We start from the raw sequence: 19,816 nt of genomic DNA, 5'->3' as shown, positions 1-19,816 counted from the left end.
TAAAGTGTCTGTGTTTGGTCTTGTATAGAGAGTTTACAGCAGATATTGCTTCGCAAACTGTTGGTAGCTGTAAATCGTGGTGTAATCTGTGGTTCGTGATATACCAAGGGGCATTACAGATCTGGCGCAGTACTTTCGATTGGAAAGGTTGAAGTTTTTGTATGTTGGTATTACTTGCTGTACCCCAGATTTATGCTGCATATTGCCATACCGGTTTTAAAATACATTTATATATCAGAATATACGAATTAAATAAAAATACTTAAAATAAGTCAAGCGTAGTCATCGAAGGGGGTTAATTAGAGGTAGAATGTTAATTAACGCACAATAATAATTATTACACCACGAAATCGAACAACCTAGGTATAGATTAGGTATTATATTTCTTAAAAAACAAACTTGTCAAAACTCCAGTTTTATTAATGTATTTGTTAGGGGAGGATGGGACATTGTGGACAATCGGGGCAATGTAAACCACATCGGTTTTTTTATAATCGGCAACACTGCATCTAGTAACTACCACAAATATCCGTAGAGTTTGGAGTTTATTTATGTACGAATGCCTCTCTACCCTAAGGTGTGAGGTAATTATTAACTACTTAACAAATACAAATATTGTTTGTAGCTAGTCAAAAATACATAGTATGCAAACAAGTAATATAAAACGTAACTTAAATATATCACAAACAAGAACACACATTAAACAGAAAATTATTTATGGCAAAGTCACGGTAAGTAGTTCAGTGGATGTTCTGCAATGAGTCATATATTCTTCTGAGCAGTAAATGCAATGTTTCAGAATATATTTTTCTTCTTTCTTCTTACTTTGTCGAAACTGTTACAGCTTAGCTGTTTAATACTTTTTGATAAAATATTGTTACAACTAAAGCTCGGATTATAGCCAAAATGCCTTTTTTGCCTATTTTGCCTATTATAATTGTTTTTTGCACTTTTTGCCTTTTTTCGTAAATTCCGCCTATTTGTGACTTTTTAAAATTTCATGGTACTACCCACGATATTATTCTAAATAATGTAATTTGGAAAAATTAAATTCCTCTAAGTTAGCCCAAATATCTCTGTGGGATAGTTTAAGCAGTTAAAAAACAGGAGGAAGACGCATATAAATTTGATTTATGCCAGATGATGATTGCATCCAACATTCCTCTATACAGGGTGGTCCTTAAGTAATTGTACAAAAAGAAACAGTAGATTCTACACTTTAAAATATTACGATTTAAGCTAAATTGCTTTAATAAAATGTTGATATTAAGAAAGATACAGGGTGTTAAAGTGCAAATTAAAAATTTTATTTTTGGCTATAACTTTCATGTTTGTAAACAGTTATGCATAAAAATTTACAACTGGGTACTTTTAAATATGAGAAATTATAATTTGATGCACACTTTGATGTAGCGGATAGAGGGCGCCACATATGCCACATATGTGGCATAAATTTGCACTTAACTTTTCTGCTCTTTGAGTGAACTGTATTTGTGATACAAAATATTAAAGATACATTATTTCAACAAAAAAAAGGTATACCTGTTAATAACTTTTAAACTCAATAGTTTTCGAGATAATCGCATTTTACAAATCAGCTGCATATTTCTGAGATAAGGCAATTACCCCAGGCAACGAAGGAAAAATAGACAAAAACATTAATAAATCTAAATTTTGGTATAAAATACCAATAACTAAAGTTAATAGTTAACGAAATATTAAATAAAATAAATATATCAGCAGGATAATTAATAATAGGATATGACAAAAAACAGAATAATAGGATTTTACATCAAACATTTTATATTTTATGTTAAATTAAAGTCGTAATCAAAACATTTTGTTTACAAACCAAATTAAGAAATAGTTAAACTAAATTACTAAACTTTTTTTTAAAGTAAGTGTTCGATATGTCTACCATTTTCATTAATTCATTTTTCAATATATTCCATAAAAATCATCTCATATTAAATAGCATCATTGGTTCTAAAGAAACTGTTGCAGTATTTATTGCTTCCCATATTTGGTTGCAAATGTTTATGGCATTGTTGCACGTTGTTTTAATACGCCCCATACACCAAAATCAAGCGGATTAAATTCTGGGCTACGTGGTGGCTATAATGTATAATGGACGAATCTATATCCAAATCTTATAGTATATTATGTTGCAAAGGTTAAATAATGTATTAAACTGTGATGTATCTCATTCATTGGTTACTTATATACACTCATATAAGCTTACGAGTAACTATAATTACATATCGAACAAATGGACTATTATGATAATGATGATAATATTATGAACTAACGAACTAATATTATGCTGAACTAAATTGCCTGTTTGTTTACTATATTTATAACAATATCGATTATTAGGCCAACGATGATGTTTTTGTAAAAATGCTGAGTCTTTAAGGTAAGATTTGTAGCAAAAGTATTATGAAACAAGACACGTGTGTTATTTCATACCTGTGCTTTAGTTTCCATTTGTCATAATAAAAATGGGTAAACAACAATTTACGTAATGAATAATAAGTATTATTTTGGGTTTTTTAATAAATTAAATAATTATATCAATATCTCACCACATTGCCAAGGAATATGACTGCCACGTCCAATCCAACGTTCAGAAAAGGTATATTTAACTATGTTCTCAACGCCTTCTCTCTAGAATGTGGTGATGTACCATCTTACATAAACCATATATTTTGGTTTTTCAGCATTTTACAATAGGGAAAAAGTAATACAAATACAACGCCAGTAGGTATAGAAATTTAAGAAGCGATAGAAAAGAAAAATTGTATACATGATGACGGCCAGCGTCTGAATACGGACACGGCACCTAAAGGAGAAGATGAAGAATATTTTCTCCAATAAGACATTTAGCAGCCATAACAAAAATTTTGTAATGTTACATTATCATCTTTGAGTTGTTTTAATAAGAATAAACTATGAATTATGCTTATCTACAGGTATTGAGTGCTTTACCGCACAAATATCACAACTAAGAATTATGAGGCAGCTGACTTATAAAATGCGATTATCTCGAAAACGGTTAAATTTTGAGGTTACTAACAAGTATATCTTTTCTTTGTAAAAATAATGTATGTTTAATATTTTTTAACACAAATATAGGTAACTTTAAGAGCAAAAAAGTTAAGCGCAAATCTATGCCACACCTGTGGCATATGTGGCGCCATCTATCAGTAACATTAATTTATGTATAAAATTATAATTTATCCTACTTAAAAGCGCCCAATTATAAATTTTTGTCCAAAAATATTTACAAACGTAAAAGTTATAGCGAAAAATAGAATTTTAAATTTCCACTTTAACACCCTGTATCTTTCTTAATATCAATATTTTATTAAAGCAAGTTGGCTTAAATCGTAATATTTTAAAGTGCAGAATCTATGGTTTCTGTTTGTACAATTACTTTAGGACCACCCTGTATAAAGTTAATAACCATAGTTTTAAATGCTTTTTCGAAAAATATCTTAATAAATCCTTACCGGACGAGACTACATTGAAAAAACATACTGTGTAAAAATGTCATGTGGAATGTATTTTAAAAAAATTAAGCGGGAGTTAGAGGGCAATTTTTTGTATATTATCGTGGATGAAACGACAGATGTATGCGGCAGGTATATAGCTAATTATTTATTGATTGGAATTTTATACGAAAACTTTGCGAGAAAACCTTATTTAGTTGCCGTTAAAGAATTGGAAAAAACAAACAATTTAACAATAAGTCGATTTATACAAGATAGTTTAACAAACCTCTTTTTACCCAACGCTATACCAGTGAATAAAATAGTTTTAATGCTTTCAGATGCTGCGGCATATATGTTAAGCTGCTGTTAATTTAAAGATTTTTTATCCTAATTTAATTTATTGCACTTGTGTAGCCTACGGGGCAAATAGAATTGCTGAAGAAATAAGAAATCTGTTTCCGTTGGTAAATCCAACGGAAACAGTAAAGGTAAATTCCGGTGTCCCTTTGCCACCTAAACCAGTAATTACAAGGTGGGGAACCTGGCTCGAAGTAGTTTTTTTTTTACTTTGAACACTGCAATGAAATATAATTAGTTATGTCAGAATTTGATGATGATATTTCCGAAGCCATTGGAGAAGCAAAAAAAATATTAAAAATCCATAATTGAAACAGGAACTCGCTTATATCAATGACAATTATAAATTAATAGTTACCATAATTACCTTATTAGAAAAACAAGAGATAAATTTATGTGAGTCAGTAAAATTAATAGATAATTTAAAGACGAAAATTAAATCGGCACCTGGAAGTAACGGTCAATTAATTAAAAAAAAAAAAAATGAAATATGTTTTCGACAAGAATGAAGGTTTTTCGTTTTTATCTAATGTTGCTAAAGTTTTGAATGGGACATTTTCCGAGGAATTTCAAATTATGCCAGATTTATTATCCGCTCTGAAATATGCTCCAATTACATCTGTCGATGTCGAACGTTCGTTTTCAATGTACAAATTAATTTTAAGTGATCGAAGACATAGTTTTAAGACCGAAAATATTGAAAAACATTTAGTTGTTTCTATTAATGATAAAACTTTAAGTGGTTACAATGTTTAATTATTAATTTACAGTTATTTAGTTACTAGTTTATTTATACTAATGTTATGATTATGATGTGTAAATATACCTGCCTTAAGTTAATATTACGTTAATTCACTTTGTACAATAAATAATAAGTTATATTTCTTTATTGCCTATATTTTGCCTAAATGTTAATATTCCTGCCTTTTTTAATAAAAATCTTTGCCTATATAGGCGCCTTTTTTTTTCAATTTTTGTTGCTAATTAAATTGGCCTGTCTTCTGTGAATTTTAGTCAGAACTTGAAACCTCAATAGAGTAGGTAGAGGCATAATTTTGAATTTAATAAACAAATGTCGGTAGTTCTAGATAACTAACCCAAACTAAAATCCCGATAGCTTTCTTTTGCACTCTAAAAATTTGAATTGCATTTCTTGAATTGCCTGATACGATTAATGCATAGTTTAGGTGAGAGTGGAATAAAAAACAATATGTAATTTTTACTGTTTCAAAGTTGACAACCCTTGCTAGTTGGCGAATAACATATAATGAACTTGATAGCTTTTTCTTTAGTTGTGAGATATGAGCTGACCAATTCAGTCGATTGTCTATGGTTATTCCCAATAGTTTAACAGTTTTTTTGTTATCTCGATTATTATCAGGAGTTCCACAAGGTTCTAATCTAGGTCCATTATTGTTCTTGTTATTTATTAACGATCTGTGTGAAACAATTTCTGCACCATGTTTATGTTATGCCGATGATTTAAAGATTTATTCATTGATAAGCGACCTTAATGATTGTCATTTTCTGCAGAGTGAACTGAGTCGAGTACATGAATAGTGTAATGCAAATCATTTAAATCTTAATGCCAATAAGTGCAAAGTAGTTAGTTATTCTAGGAAACAGTCTAATATATACCATCCTTATATTATCGACGGCAATGTACTTGAACGTTTGAATAAAATTAAAGACCTTGTGATTATAAACTCAGCTTTGTTGAACGTGTTAATTTAAAAGTTAAAGAAGCACTTAAATCTTATGGATTCATAATTAGAAATGGTCGAAATCTCACTAATACTAAGGCAATTAAATTACTTTATTACACTTTTGTACGATGTAAACTGGAATATGCCTCTGTCATTTGGTCACCTTTTTATGATGTACATATCCAAATTATAGAGCAGGTGCAGCGTAAATTTTTAAAATTTTTGTCTTTCAAAATTAACTGCATATATCCCAAGAGAGGCATCAGCAATAGTGAGTTGTGTAGCGGTTTGGACGTAGTATCATTAGAACCTAGACGAATTAATGCCTCCCTAATATTCCTGTACAAGCTACTACACAATCTCATTGACTGCCCTGATATTCTTCGACAAATAAATTTTAACGTTCCATCTTATCCAGTGAGAAATTCGATTAAGTTCAGAAATACACAAGCTAGAAGTAATCTTATGTTAAATTCTCCTCTAGAGGTCTACCTTGAGGTCTGGTTGAGATCTACCTAGGTGATTGAGTAGTTTCTTTATGTTAAGGTAAAATACTCGAAAAATGTGTTAGTTAGTTAGTACCTATGAATTATTAATATTTCATTTAACTTTAGTATTGTACTTTGTCCTATAAATGAATTCTGTTGGACAATAAACGCTATTATTATTATTATTATGTAAATTACATGCAGTTAGAACCAAATTTTACGTTTTATCGAAGTTAAGTTTTAGTTTATTTTGCAGAAAACCATATGCTAGATTCTAGTAGAAACTTCCTCATAAGACATTTTTAAATCGTCATTATTTGTTCCTGATATAACGTATGTCCTATCACTTGCGAATTGTACGGATTTGTACGGAGATATGGACTTAGTTAAATCCTTAATATAAATAATAAACAAAAGAAGTCCTAAGACCGAACCTTGTGGGACTCTATGTTTTACGGATAGAAAATCAGAGAAATGACCTTTTGTCACTACTGCCTGGTATCTGCCACATAGATAAGAAGTTATAAGCTTAAGAGGAAAACCTCTTATTTCATAGTAATTTAATTTTTGTAGCAAAGTGTCGTATGAAACGCAGTCAAAAGAAACAATATGATTGTTAGACTCCGCCCCTCTTAGATAAAAAACGGAAGTCAAACCGGAAGTAACTTTTTTTTGCATATTTTAGATTGTAAAATGCCACGTTTAAGAAAAAGAAGTCGCTTTGAGAACTCTAACTAACTAACTAAATTTATATTTAAATATTATTTAAATTTAAAAAATACAGAAAACAGTACCTTCCTCATTACGGTACTTACCTCATTATTTAATTCTTCAAGTATTAAACTCAAAACGTAGTCTAAATCTCAAAATATCAATCACAACACCTCACAAACGCTGCACTTGTTGGAAACAGAATACTTTCTAACTAAACATAAAAATAAAAAAATACCAACTCATCAGATAGTGTAAAACAGACCCCATAAATTAAAATCGGAGACAGGAGGATCTCGAATTTTGAGTGGTCATTATCGTTATTCCTTAAAAGTGGAAACACTTGTTGGTGCATTCCAGCATTTCGAGAATTGACGCGTTGTTGCATTGTGTATAATATTGAATTCCTATACTTTACTATAGGAAAAATTCATTTTATGGCCGCCATTTTTAAACCGGTTCGATTTTTTTAAATTCTAAACCTTAGGGGGAATATAATTAACAATCTGTTTAATTATTGGAAAAAATTATTCTCCTATCTATCACCGTTTAGGAGGAGTATTGCGCACACGAAAAGGGCTTAGCCTTTTAGTATATAAGATATTTTTTTTTTTAATAACAAATTACTTTTTCCTTCATTTTATTTGCAAAACATAGCCATTAGGTAATGAAATAGTTTGATTTTCGGTAGTAGTTTGCATTGTCCTACCCTATGGGGCAATGTGGACTTTTGACATATATTATCAGTTGTCATTCTTTTGCCGCAAATACGTTAAATAAATTCAGTTTTAATTGCAACTAAATGACCGCTAAAAGTTTAATGAACGTTCCTAATTAATTTTTTTCTGGTTTAACTATATATGTATATCTTTCTTAGATGGTTCACAATGCTCCATCCTCCCATATAAATGTTATAAATCCAAACTAATTATTACTATGTTTTTCGTCTTTTGGATGCAAGAATTTGTATTCTTATTATTTTAAACGCGTCTACCAACTACATACTGTAACTGGGTTTTCTTTCCTCTAAGTGCGTTTTTCAATATAGGTACTTCTCACTCTGAAATCCTGTGTTCTCTCAATCATTTAGTACCTTAAACTCATAGTATCAAAAATACAGAAATAACCAAAAAATGTTTGATATTTTATAACTTTCAAAATGAAGACGGCACTGGGAGATGCATGTGGTATTTTAATAATATTCGTATTGGGGACAAAGAGTCTCCCAATAATTTACTTGTTAGATTTCTTTTAAAACAATAAAGATATTCAAACAAACGCATGCTTAGGCATTATATAATACCTCTTAACCTTTTTAAAGCCATTATTTCATTCCCACAATTATTTTTAGACCTATTAAAATAGAAGAATAATTAAAGATTTTCACCCTGATATATAAATAGCAGCGCGACCACCTCTAGCATTCGGGGGAGAGAACGGCATACCTCTGTTCTTTCCGTGGTCCGCGTTTAGTCTGAATCTGTGCTTTGCGTAAGAAGGGTCGTCAATTGTTTTTCCGAATATATCACGCGCCGAAGTGTTGCTCAAAACACGCCTCCTGCAAAACCAAAAATAATAACAATGTACCGCGTGTTCGCGATTAAAGTGTATTAGTGAAGTGATTTTATACTCTTTCTGGATTTCAGTGATAAACGAGGATCAAAATGGATGACATTAATTTCGCTGCTCAGTGTTTGCTTGAAATGTCCCACAGCAAGGATTACCTCAACACAAACAGACCCCTTGATCTTTCTACCCACGTAATACGAGAAGTCGTGTTCGTTAATGCTCCCGGACCAGCAGTGATAGTCGAAAAAATACCACCCATACCCTCCAATTATGTCAAGGAAGAAACTAGCACCACCAACACAGAATCTTCATCTTACATGGTTGCTCGCATACTCACAGACCTTACCAGGATCAAACAAGAGCCAGTACCAGAGGTTCCCAGTGATTCAGAGGGCTCTCTAACGATAGATGAAGACAGCGATAAAGAGAAAAAGAGCCCCGCCTCCGAAACACCTAAAGAGAAAGCGGTAACGCCCCCTCCGGTACAAAAGACCGAAGGGGTACCGCCCACTAAAAAGGCCAATGTCACTAGGGCTCAAACGGGTACTCGGTTGGGTTCACAGGTCAGGAAGACTCACAAATGTTCGTATGATGGTTGTCAAAAGGTTTATGGAAAAAGTTCTCATCTTAAAGCTCATCTTCGTACACACACAGGTAAGATCACGATATTTCTTTTGAACTAATAAATTTAAAGTTAAAACTTAAATGATAATTTTTTTATTATACTGATACACATTATTTTAATCGTTTTGGTCCAATCTTTCCGATTAAATGAAAATTTTAGTTAAGGCTATTTAATTATAATTTGAAAATATTAACTGCAAGTTAGAAATAGAAATAATTAGAATAACTTGCAGCCTTATTTAAATTATTAAAGACTTATAGGTGAGATTTTAAATAAGAAGTATAAGCTAACATTTATTGCTTTTGTCTGAAAAATTTCCTCTAACTTTTTCTTAGTCGGCTGTTCGACTTTCAAATAATTATTATATAAAATAGTTATTTTAATAATTTTTATAGCTGCTTCAGATTTAAAGTAGTATCGTTGAGAAATATTTAACTTTCGCGATTGTTTAATATTGATCACGTAGTATATCGAAAAATGAAGATGTTAACGATTAAGAACTTTCGAATATGTCTCAAACTGAGCTTATATATGCTTCCTTTTATGACTAAAAATTTCACACTTACTTGTGCTAGACATAGGGGTACGTCTGAGGGCGCGATAAATGCTTAGACTACACACTTAAATGTACGTATTTCAGTCAAAAGGGCTGCCGTCGTCTGTCTTCCAATTTTTTTAATTTTTGACAATTAAAATTTTAAATACCTGTTATTTGGATATTTTGTTTTTGTTCAAATGCACAATTTTGGGGGTCGAACGTTACAGATTACCGTTAATAAATTAGATGACCTCTGAATTCATCCCCGAGATATAATTAATGCCATCCAAAGCAGTGAGAATGAATAGCGAGGTGCTGAGAAGAATGAGGACTGAGAGAGAACTCCTAAATATTGTAAACAATAGAAAAACGAGTTATCTAGGACATATTCACAGAGAAGAAAAATATAACTTTCTACGACTCATAATGGAAGGGAAAGTAGAAGGAAAAAGAGGTCCAGGAAGAAAAAAATGCTCCTGGCTGAAGAATGTAAGAGACTGGACAGGTATGGACACACATTCCATACTCAGAACAGCTCAAGATAGAGAGCAATTTGCTGTAGTTATAGGCACTCTTCTGTAATGAAGAAGAAACCTTAAGAATAAGTTTAAACAGCATTTTATTTAAATTAATTTATTCAACAAAAAACATAATATAATTAAGGAATAGTTATTTCTATAATTAGGCATATTAGGCTATAAGTGTACGAATCGTCAGCAACAGCCGGCAACGAGTCGTAAATAAAAGTTCCATGATTAAAAATACTATAAGAAAAGTAAATATTATATAATTTTATGAAGAGTGCTAAAGAGATGAGTGCTAAACCAGTTAACAGAAGATCTATTTCTAAGCCAAGTCTTTGGACGTTTAAGCGTAGAACGCTCTGTTATTGCTGCAATGACTGGCAGTGTAATTAATATTTGCAGAAATAATAAAGCTATTTTGCACGACTCTTTTCCACTTTTGAATTCACAGTGAAAACTCTTGTTCTACTGTGGAATATGCAGTAAGTAATTGGTCCAATAATATCCTGGAAGTTAAGATATTGTCTAAAAGGGGTAAATAAATAGATCTTCGGAAATATTCTTCGCAAGAGTTAGCAGATTGGTTTTGACGACAGATTTGACGAGAAACTATATGAGGCATCTTCCATTCAATGTCTAGTTCTTCAGCTATTTGTTTACTTCATAGTAAAGTTTGCTAAAAACAGATTCAGCATTTGATCTTTTATTTTGAAGAATGCATTTAGTGTCCTCTATGGCCTCAGTAGTCTACTTAAAATCTAATATTGGTGACTGAAGAAGACGACTAAGTGATACAGTACCTAAAACATCACTAAGACAAACTACTGTTTCACAGTTTCACAAATACCTTGGATTGGACAGCAGCCCCAGTTCCTTTATTTGTATTCACTAATGTATCAGATAAAGCTAATGCAACAACAATATTCACTTTAATATTTATTATAGATAAATTATAAAATGTAGCACACAGTCTCAACAATTATAATACATATTAAAATTACAAACAACCAATTCGTAGACAAAACTGATGATAAAAAATACGTATTAAAATATAAAAATATGCTTATTTCGAGCGAAAAGTCATGTGTACATTGAGCAATAATGTGTGGGCGGTAATTCTATCTCATCGATAATTGAACGATTCTCTGGCACTCAAATAACGAATTGTCAAAATTTGAAAATCGCGTCTGAATTCGCGAAAGTCAGGTTGTTAATCGAGGTATTACTGTATTCAGAATTGTTGATTTTTTTAAAGAGCAATTTAAAAAGGCTTCCGTATAATTCTACACTTACCCCTACAATAAATGAGATTGAATCATTTCAGCTCTTGACTTCCTGCTTATAGGGTTGATGGGTTTTAAATTATTTTTTTTGGATTATTTGATTGATATTTAATTATGTTTTGGGGGTGGTCGTAACCCCCCCTTGGATCCGCCACTAATCCAAAGTCATTTAAATATAGTTTTAGCGTCATACTAAACCAAGCTTGGTTAAAATTGCTTGTTAAAATTGCTTTGACCGGTAGTGATAAAGCCAAATGGGCTAACCTATCACTTAAATGTAAATACACGGAAATCTCCCATTGCCTGACGGGGGATATCGCGAAATAGTCAAGACCTGGCTCCAAAGGCCAGGTAGCGGAGGAAAGGCGGGGATGGTTGTACCGCAGGAGGACAACCTACCTCGGTGGGTTTAGGAAGGTGTGTGTGGGAAGTAGGAATAAGTCTTTGTTTTATATAGATATATATTTTTATAGATATATTTATAAAATATATAAAAATTAAAATTTAATACAAAATTTTGAACACCCAGTATTAACATTGGCAAATTTTTTTATGCTTAAATAGAAATAGAGTTTAGTACACGCTGAAAAAGAATTTTTGTTTTTTTAGCATAAATATTAACCACAATATTAATTTTTGAAGTTGCATGTGTAATATGAAACATTTTTTAAAAACTTTAAATATCTCAAAAACGGCTATTTTTTCGAGAATAGTATCCCAATAAAAATCGATCCAGAATTTTACGTAGATTCTAAAAAAAATAACAAAAAGCACAGTTTCTATTTAAAATAAGAAACTTAATGGCGACTTCCGGTACAACCGGAAGTGCTGGAAGAATGCAAATATTTAAAAAATAAAGAATGCTTTGCATAACCCATTATTCCAAGTTTGCAGAAACCAGTGAAGACAAGAACTTTGAAAACTTTTAATCAACATGTTGCGTGAATGACTCTGCATATTTCATACTCAATGTTTATCAATTTACATTATGATATTCAATTTTTATAAAACATAATACAAAGATATTTTATTAAAAAATCCGTAATGTCGTATTATCAAATTAAGAAAACCGTACATTTTTAATTTGAGAACCGCTGACTACCTGAGACAAATCTGAACAGACACTTTAATTACTTATGCGACAGGCTAAAACGATCCTACTTATAGAAATATTTTATTTAGGGTTTATACTTTCAACTCAAAAATAGTTTACAAAATGCACATTTTTTTTGTGTATTTTTAAAAACTATTTCTATTTGTTAACCACTTCCAAGCCAAAAAACCAAAATATTAAGTAAAGTAAATTGTCAAAGGAAATTGGCAAAGAAATTGGCAAAAATTGTCAATCTGGAAGTTCCGAAATTCAACCTCTTTATATACAGTTGGTGAATGTTCAACCCATATACGTCCAACCTATTGACTGCTGCAGCGATATTCTATTGCTTCTTTTTTAAATATTGTTTATTTTACTAATATATTAATGAGTTTATGCGTACCTTGTATTCAGCGAACACTGTGTGTTTAAATTTGTTATTTCAGTGGTCTATTGTTCGTGACAGTAAATTCAGCTTTTGAAATAGGAAGTGCATTTAGAATTTGCAATAGCTGGTCTATATGTTCTATATTCTACTAAAGGTTGAAAGTGGCTTTTATCAAATCTGTATATAAAGTAACATATATATATATATACATATATATATATATATATATATATATATATATATATATATATATATACATATATATATATATATATATATATATATATATATATATATATATATATATATATATATATATATATATATTGTTGTGATCTGCTTTATGATGTTTTATTATTGATTAACACTAATTTAATTAATCCCATTATTTAATTAATTAATTGACTAATTTATGCAGAGTCATACAATTCAATTACTATTAAAATTCTCAGGGTGCCTTTTTAATTTTACTTTATATATCTCTTCTAATGGGTTCAGTATCTCCTAGTTGCTCATAATCGGGATAGAACAGGAAACGGAACTAAGATTAAAACAATATAAATATGCACACAAATTATTATTTATTTTCAATAAGCAATACGGTGAATGTTAATAAATAACTTTTTGTGGGCAATTATCTTTCCCAACAAACTCCTATACTCTAAATTTAATTTTAATTAACAAACTATCTATTGATCTGTTTTATAATAATATCTACTAAAAATTTACCATATAAAATACAATTTATTCACAAAAAAATAGCTCTTTGAAACTTGGAATCTTAGTACGTATGCTTATATTTGATTTTATCTTTAGAATATCTTAAAGTTTTCTTTCATTCAAATTATTTGACTGACCTTTATTTTTTACAACCAATGATGTCTCCTCTCGATCAAAACCACAGTTCCTTCCTTGATTGATTATGTCCGGCTACCATCAAATCCTTCCCGTTCTCAGCATCGATCCAAACCGCATACCAGCAAACTACTCCTCCGAAAACACAAACCCAAGCCTCTTTTGACCGGTACTCTTTATTCACAAATTCTCCTTTCTTTCTCAATTATATCTCGTGGACTATGCAGACTCAAAAGAGGTATTAATCTTCTCGATTTTGATCTGCTCTCAGCTTCCACCTTTTTCACTAACAAACGAAAACACTGGTACTCAGATTGACTACACAAAAAACACGTCTTCTCTTCTGGTCTGCCGGGAACATAATAATCTTTTCAATCTCCCCAGACAACCTTCTCAAACTCTCTCATCCCCCATCATTCCTTTTTAACCAATCATTCATCTTTCCCACTAATTTTCGATTTAGAAAATTTCCAAAATAATATTTAAAACAAATAAACTACTTTCACTCAAATTACTTTTCAGAAACCATTAACAATTTTGCCTTTTTCAACCGAAATAAGCTTCCAAATTCTTGTTATCTCATATCTAAATCTAATTCTTATTTACTTTCGAAAAATGTCCACCGCAAAATACAATTACAAAGTTTATTCCTTAAATATATAATTATACGGGTCCATTGTCATTTCACTATTCACTCAGTCTTTCAAGGAAAAACTGTTCCGTCACGGAAACAATGTCTTCTCTTATTCTAACTATTACAAATAAGTACAGGGTTGTATTTTAACTTATATGCCCGCGGTATATTAAAATAATAAAAAAATTCTTTATTCTATTTCTGATCGATAAACTGATCCATAACAATATATATATATATATATATATATATATATATATATATATATATATATATATATATATATATATATAAATATATATATATATATATATATATATATATATATATATATATATATATATGTGTGTGTGTGTGTGTGTGTGTAAGTAATTTTCGCGAGTAATAAAAAGCTTTTGATTAATATTCTTAATTACATTTCTAATTAGTGAATATGTAGTTTACATTTATTTAGAAAAATATACGATTATTATTACAAAACTAGAAGAAAATTCCATATTATCCTTACAATGTAATCAAGAATTAGATCCATTTTCATAATCACTGTCGTTGGTATTTTCCTTTGGATTGTAAATTCTACACCCTTTGGATTCCATACCCTTTTTTCACAAGTTGCAGGAGTTTCAGTAGTTTATTTGCGCTATTATTTTGTATTGTTCTGAAGCTATTTTCTTGTGGCATTTTAAAGTAATTACTATTTAAATGGGAATAAGCCACAATTAAAGGTTAAATGTTAAAAAAGTAAATTTACTAATGTCTGTATTTTGAGAACGATTTCCGAAGTGGAAATTGAAACGTCAATAAACGTAATTTAACCTTTAATTGTGGCTTATTCCCATTTAAATAGTAATTACTTTATTATTTTGTAATGTACTATTTAATTTTTCTTGTAAGCGGCTTATGGGTCTTACCTAATCACCCGAGCCCTTATCACTATGTAATAATAATAATTTTCATTACTAGAGCAATTTACTTTTTAACTTCTGATGCTGTACAGTATAGTGGACCATCCAAAATAGTCGCAAATTCGTAAAATAGACTATCTTCTTCTTCTTAAAGTGCCTATCCGTTCCGGATGTTGGCGATCATGATGGCTATCTTTACTTTGTTTATTGCAGCGCGCCACAGTTCAATGGTAGTCGTGTTATACCACTTTCGTAAATTTTGAAGCCAGGAAATGCGTCTTCTTCCCGGTCCTCTCTTACCATTTACCTTCCCTTGGAGAATCCGCTTTTTAGTTTTGACGGTCATGAGAATTTCACATTCTTTCCCCATTCTACGCTGGACCTCCACATTAGTAACTCTGTCAACCCAGGATATACGTAAGATGCGCCTATAACACCACATTTCGAAAGCTTCGAGCCGATTCATAGATGCAACAGTCAGTGTCCACGCTTCCATTCCGTAGAGCAGAACTGTGAATATGTAGCAGTTCAATAGACGGCATTTTATTTTTAATGATATGTCTCGACTGTTGAAAATGGTTCTCATTTTAACGAATGCTGCTTTTGCTTTTATTATTCGCTAATTTCTATTGAGTGGTCCCATTGGCTATTTAGATTGGTGCCTAGATATGTATTATGCTGGACTCTTTCGATATTCTGTTGGTTGATTGTAAGTTGAGCGTTTAGTATTTTTACTAATTGTCATAAATTTGGTTTTCATTATGTTAAGAGCTAGTCCGTATCTGTTGCTGACTTCTGTTATGCGATTTGTTAATATCTGTAAGTCATTCAGATTATCAACAAAAACTATAGTGTCCAGCGGCGGCTCGTGGCCTAAAAAATTGGTGAAGATGAGGAAAGCTTGCCGGAGCCAAAAGGAGTTTTGGTACCTAAGTCGCGTCCAAATCTCATTAAAAATTCGTTAAAAAAATAGAGTTTAGAGACCTGATAACTTTAAAACAGTTTTTTAGGGCACTTATACTAGATACGATATGTTCTACTTGCTTGGGGTATTTTAGTTCTGAACCTTGACATTTCATTGGGGGTTTTTTGGCGATTAAAACACCTCGCCTGCTAAACGGAGTCTCTAATATATTACACACCAAGTCATTAATGGGATTCATGTCTGTCTAAAATTATTTTTGTTCAAACGAAATCCACGAGAACACTTTATATCCGAAATCCGAAACAAACCACAGAGAAATGTATTAATAAAGTGCACTAAACAAATAAACTTAATACTGTGACTAAACTAAACTTATAAATACTATACTATACACTATACTATATAAAAAATATCTATATAATAGATTAAATTTCAAAATATTGTCGCTGCAAATACTAAATAGGTATCCATGCAACTAGTGGCCAGTGCGTGAAGACGAATAAGATATTTTTCAACGGCACTGCACTTGTTATTTTTCTCAACTATCTAACTATAGCAACGCTAATGCAGATGAATTTCGCATTTCAAAAATAATCTTCACCGTCCTATTCCTGAATCATACGCACTACACAGCAAGTGACACAGGTCAGGACTTGACCGTCAAGTACCTACCGCACCGATTATAAAGTTAGCTGCCTTTTTTAATTTTTAGATTAATTAAAAGAGAATAAATAATTGATTTCAGAATTTAGATATATTAATGTTGCTTTTATTTTTTATTTATTTGTCTCAATTTAATTCTATTTTTTTGGTGAACCTCACCTTCACCTACTTCACCTGGCGAGCCGCCGCTGATATTGTCATCTGCATATCTAATGTTATTCAACCATTCACCGTTTATTAGTATTCCTTTCGCACAACCGTCTAAAGCTTCCTTAAATACCCATTTAGAATAAATATTGAACAACAATGGAGACAAAATACAGTCCTGTCGTACTCCACGTTCTATTGCAATTTTATCAGTTAACTGGTCTTCTATTTTGATTTTGGCCGTTTGATTGTAGTAAATGTTTCTGATAATTCTAAGATCTTTGTTGTCAATTCCAATTTCTTGCATTAAAGTCATTAATTTGTCATGTTTTACTCTGTCAAATGCCTTCTGGTAATCTATAAAGCATACGTATACGTCACAATTCACATCCCTGCATCTCTGAAATAGCACCTGTACAGCAAAAAGGGCCTCCCGTGATCCCAGAGCATCACGAAATCCGAATTGTGTTCTTGTTAGTTGTTCCTCACATTTTGTATATATTCTTTTGTGAATGACCTTTAGAAATGTTTTAAGTAAATGGCTCATAAGGCTTATAATTCTATAGTCTTCGCACTTTCTCGCATTGGGTTTTTTTGGAAGATTTATAAAAGTTGACACTAAAGAATAAATAGACTATATATTTGTATATTCTTTATATCCAATTATATAAATAAACTAAAAAGGAATAATTCTCTATAAAGGGATATATCAGTCGCGGCTCGTGGCTTTAGAGAAAAGGTCGGCAAGGTTTTTTTGTCTCCTCAGATAGGTATACCGTCTAATAAAAATACTTCAATCATCATAGGGATTTTTGTTTTTGTTTTAGCCTACGTTGTTTGGAAGTAGCAAAATGGGTTATAACGTCATCGTACAATTTATTAAAGTTCTGGAGAGATTTTAAAAGTTTTTTTTCTATTGACATTTGAGATAAGCTTGACATTTTCTCTTGTTTCATGTGTGTTTGGACAATAAGTTTTGATTCTTTTGAGACAAGAGAAATCTCTTCATTTGACGCAGAAGTTGGTGGTAATGAGAGAATTAATGGCAATAATTTATTAATTTCGGTAACAGTTTGTTGTAATGGATGGCAATATATAAAATTATACATATCGTGTAACTAATTCCACCTTCCGAAAATATTTGGATCAGCATATAAAACTTTTAATTTATTTTCTAATTTTATTTTAATAATGAATGATGGATAATTTTTAATTAACCTGTTTAATAAATATCTTGGAAATTCTTTAGCGTAACTTTTAAATTTTGAATCGTCAATGAGGTCAAAAATTTGAAAATCTTTAAAATTCGAAAAACAAGTATCTATTTGCATAATAATAGTATCCAAAATTTCAAAATATACTCGTTTCTCGAGATCTGTGACTATGTCATGCCTTTGTATTTTTTTGGGGGGAAATATCAAGCGAGTCCAAAACGTCACTGCGTATATACTGGAAATTACTATCATTACGAAAATCTCTGAGATTTTGCACCAGTTTTGTTATTCTATTTTTGGAATAAATAATGTCAGTTGATTGATTTTGAATAACATTGAATATCAAATCGGTTTCGGTAAATACTTTCTTACAAATATTTAAAAGTATGTTAAAAGAGTAATAATTTAATAAAGTTTTCAAAACGATTGCTTCATGGATCGAGATATCATCACTTTCAAAATCGTCGCATTCAATAGTAAAATCAAAAACATCCAAAAGCTGTTGACGAAAATCTGCTACAGTTAAAACTAACCGAGATTTAAAATTCCATCGCGTCTGACAAACTGTTGGCATTTTTTTCGAAACGAACTGTTCTAAAACACTAATCCGTTTAGGCGAGCTAGAGAAAAATGAAGCAAATCCGCTTAAACTGGCAAAAAAGACGACATTCTTTAATTTTTTTACATGTGTTCTGCAAAACTAAATTCATTCTATACGCATGACAGTAAGTAAATAAAGCTTGCGATGGAATAGTGCTGGAGACCATTCGGTTTTCTGAATCTCAGATTCAATAACGTTACTCAAAATGTAACCAATTGGACCACCTATTAAATAATTCTGGATTGTTTTAGATACACCTCTAAATGTCTTCGAATCAGAAAGTAAATTAGAAAATTCCAAATCATATTTCTTTAACATTTTTATTAGTTCTCTATAATTGCCTTGATTTAACGAATGCTCGGATTCATCGTGTCCCCTCAATGATAATTCCTGCCAACTTAAAAAAAATTACAATATCGATTATAGTGTATTTTTATGTATGAGAGAGTAATAAAACAATAAATTATGTATGCAAATCCCTAAACTGTTGATACGGGTGACTCAATGAAAAACAGATATTTGTCAACAAGTTTATAGAAGTATATAGGAAAACAATTTTAAATTGAGTATGACCACCAGGTATAAAGGTTGGAGCAGAATAGAATACAATAGTTGTGAGGGTTACTAATCCCTAAATAAGGTTGCCAGTGTCGGAGTGATGGAGGTTAACAGGTACTAATGAATTTCCAAGAAATGTAAGATGTTTATTTTATTGGTTATATATAACCAATAAAAGTTTAATAAGTACCTACCTATTTGCAAAATAAAGTTTAATTCTTTAGATAAAATAAAACGTTTGATTTTATCTGAAATGAGTGCATTCCACGAAGTAAGGGTTTCAACAATCAAACATTTAATTCTTTAATTCCAGGAATCTACGACAGTAATTGACTAGATAATTACCTTCTAAACTTATTCCACAGAAAATGTGATAGTGGGTTTTTCCATTTTGTAGGAAGGTCCAAGTGGCGTATTCAAAATTCTTAACAGTTCACTAAAAGTAGGTACTTCAGTTGCAAGGTGCAGTTTATTGTGTATACTAGTGTTATGGAAAATTTGGAAGTGCCGTGTAAACGCCGAAAAATTGGTCCTCTAA

General features: G+C 31.1%; 1 protein-coding gene across 1 annotated transcript in view; it reads left to right on the top strand.

Moving 5' to 3' along the window:
• The first annotated feature begins 8,420 nt into the window (after positions 1-8,420).
• Positions 8,421-19,816, top strand: part of LOC140436083 (uncharacterized) — a 40,586-nt gene continuing 29,190 nt past the window's right edge. Inside the window, exon 1 of the mRNA XM_072524791.1 lies at positions 8,421-8,979. Within this exon, the coding sequence (XP_072380892.1) occupies positions 8,421-8,979 (559 nt within the window). The remainder of the gene's footprint in view (positions 8,980-19,816) is intronic.

Source organism: Diabrotica undecimpunctata, chromosome 3, assembly GCF_040954645.1.
Source record: "Diabrotica undecimpunctata isolate CICGRU chromosome 3, icDiaUnde3, whole genome shotgun sequence".
Lineage (NCBI taxonomy): Eukaryota > Metazoa > Arthropoda > Insecta > Coleoptera > Chrysomelidae > Diabrotica > Diabrotica undecimpunctata.
The sequence above is the reverse complement of the archived record's forward strand: the minus strand, read 5'-3'. Positions and strand labels throughout refer to the sequence as shown.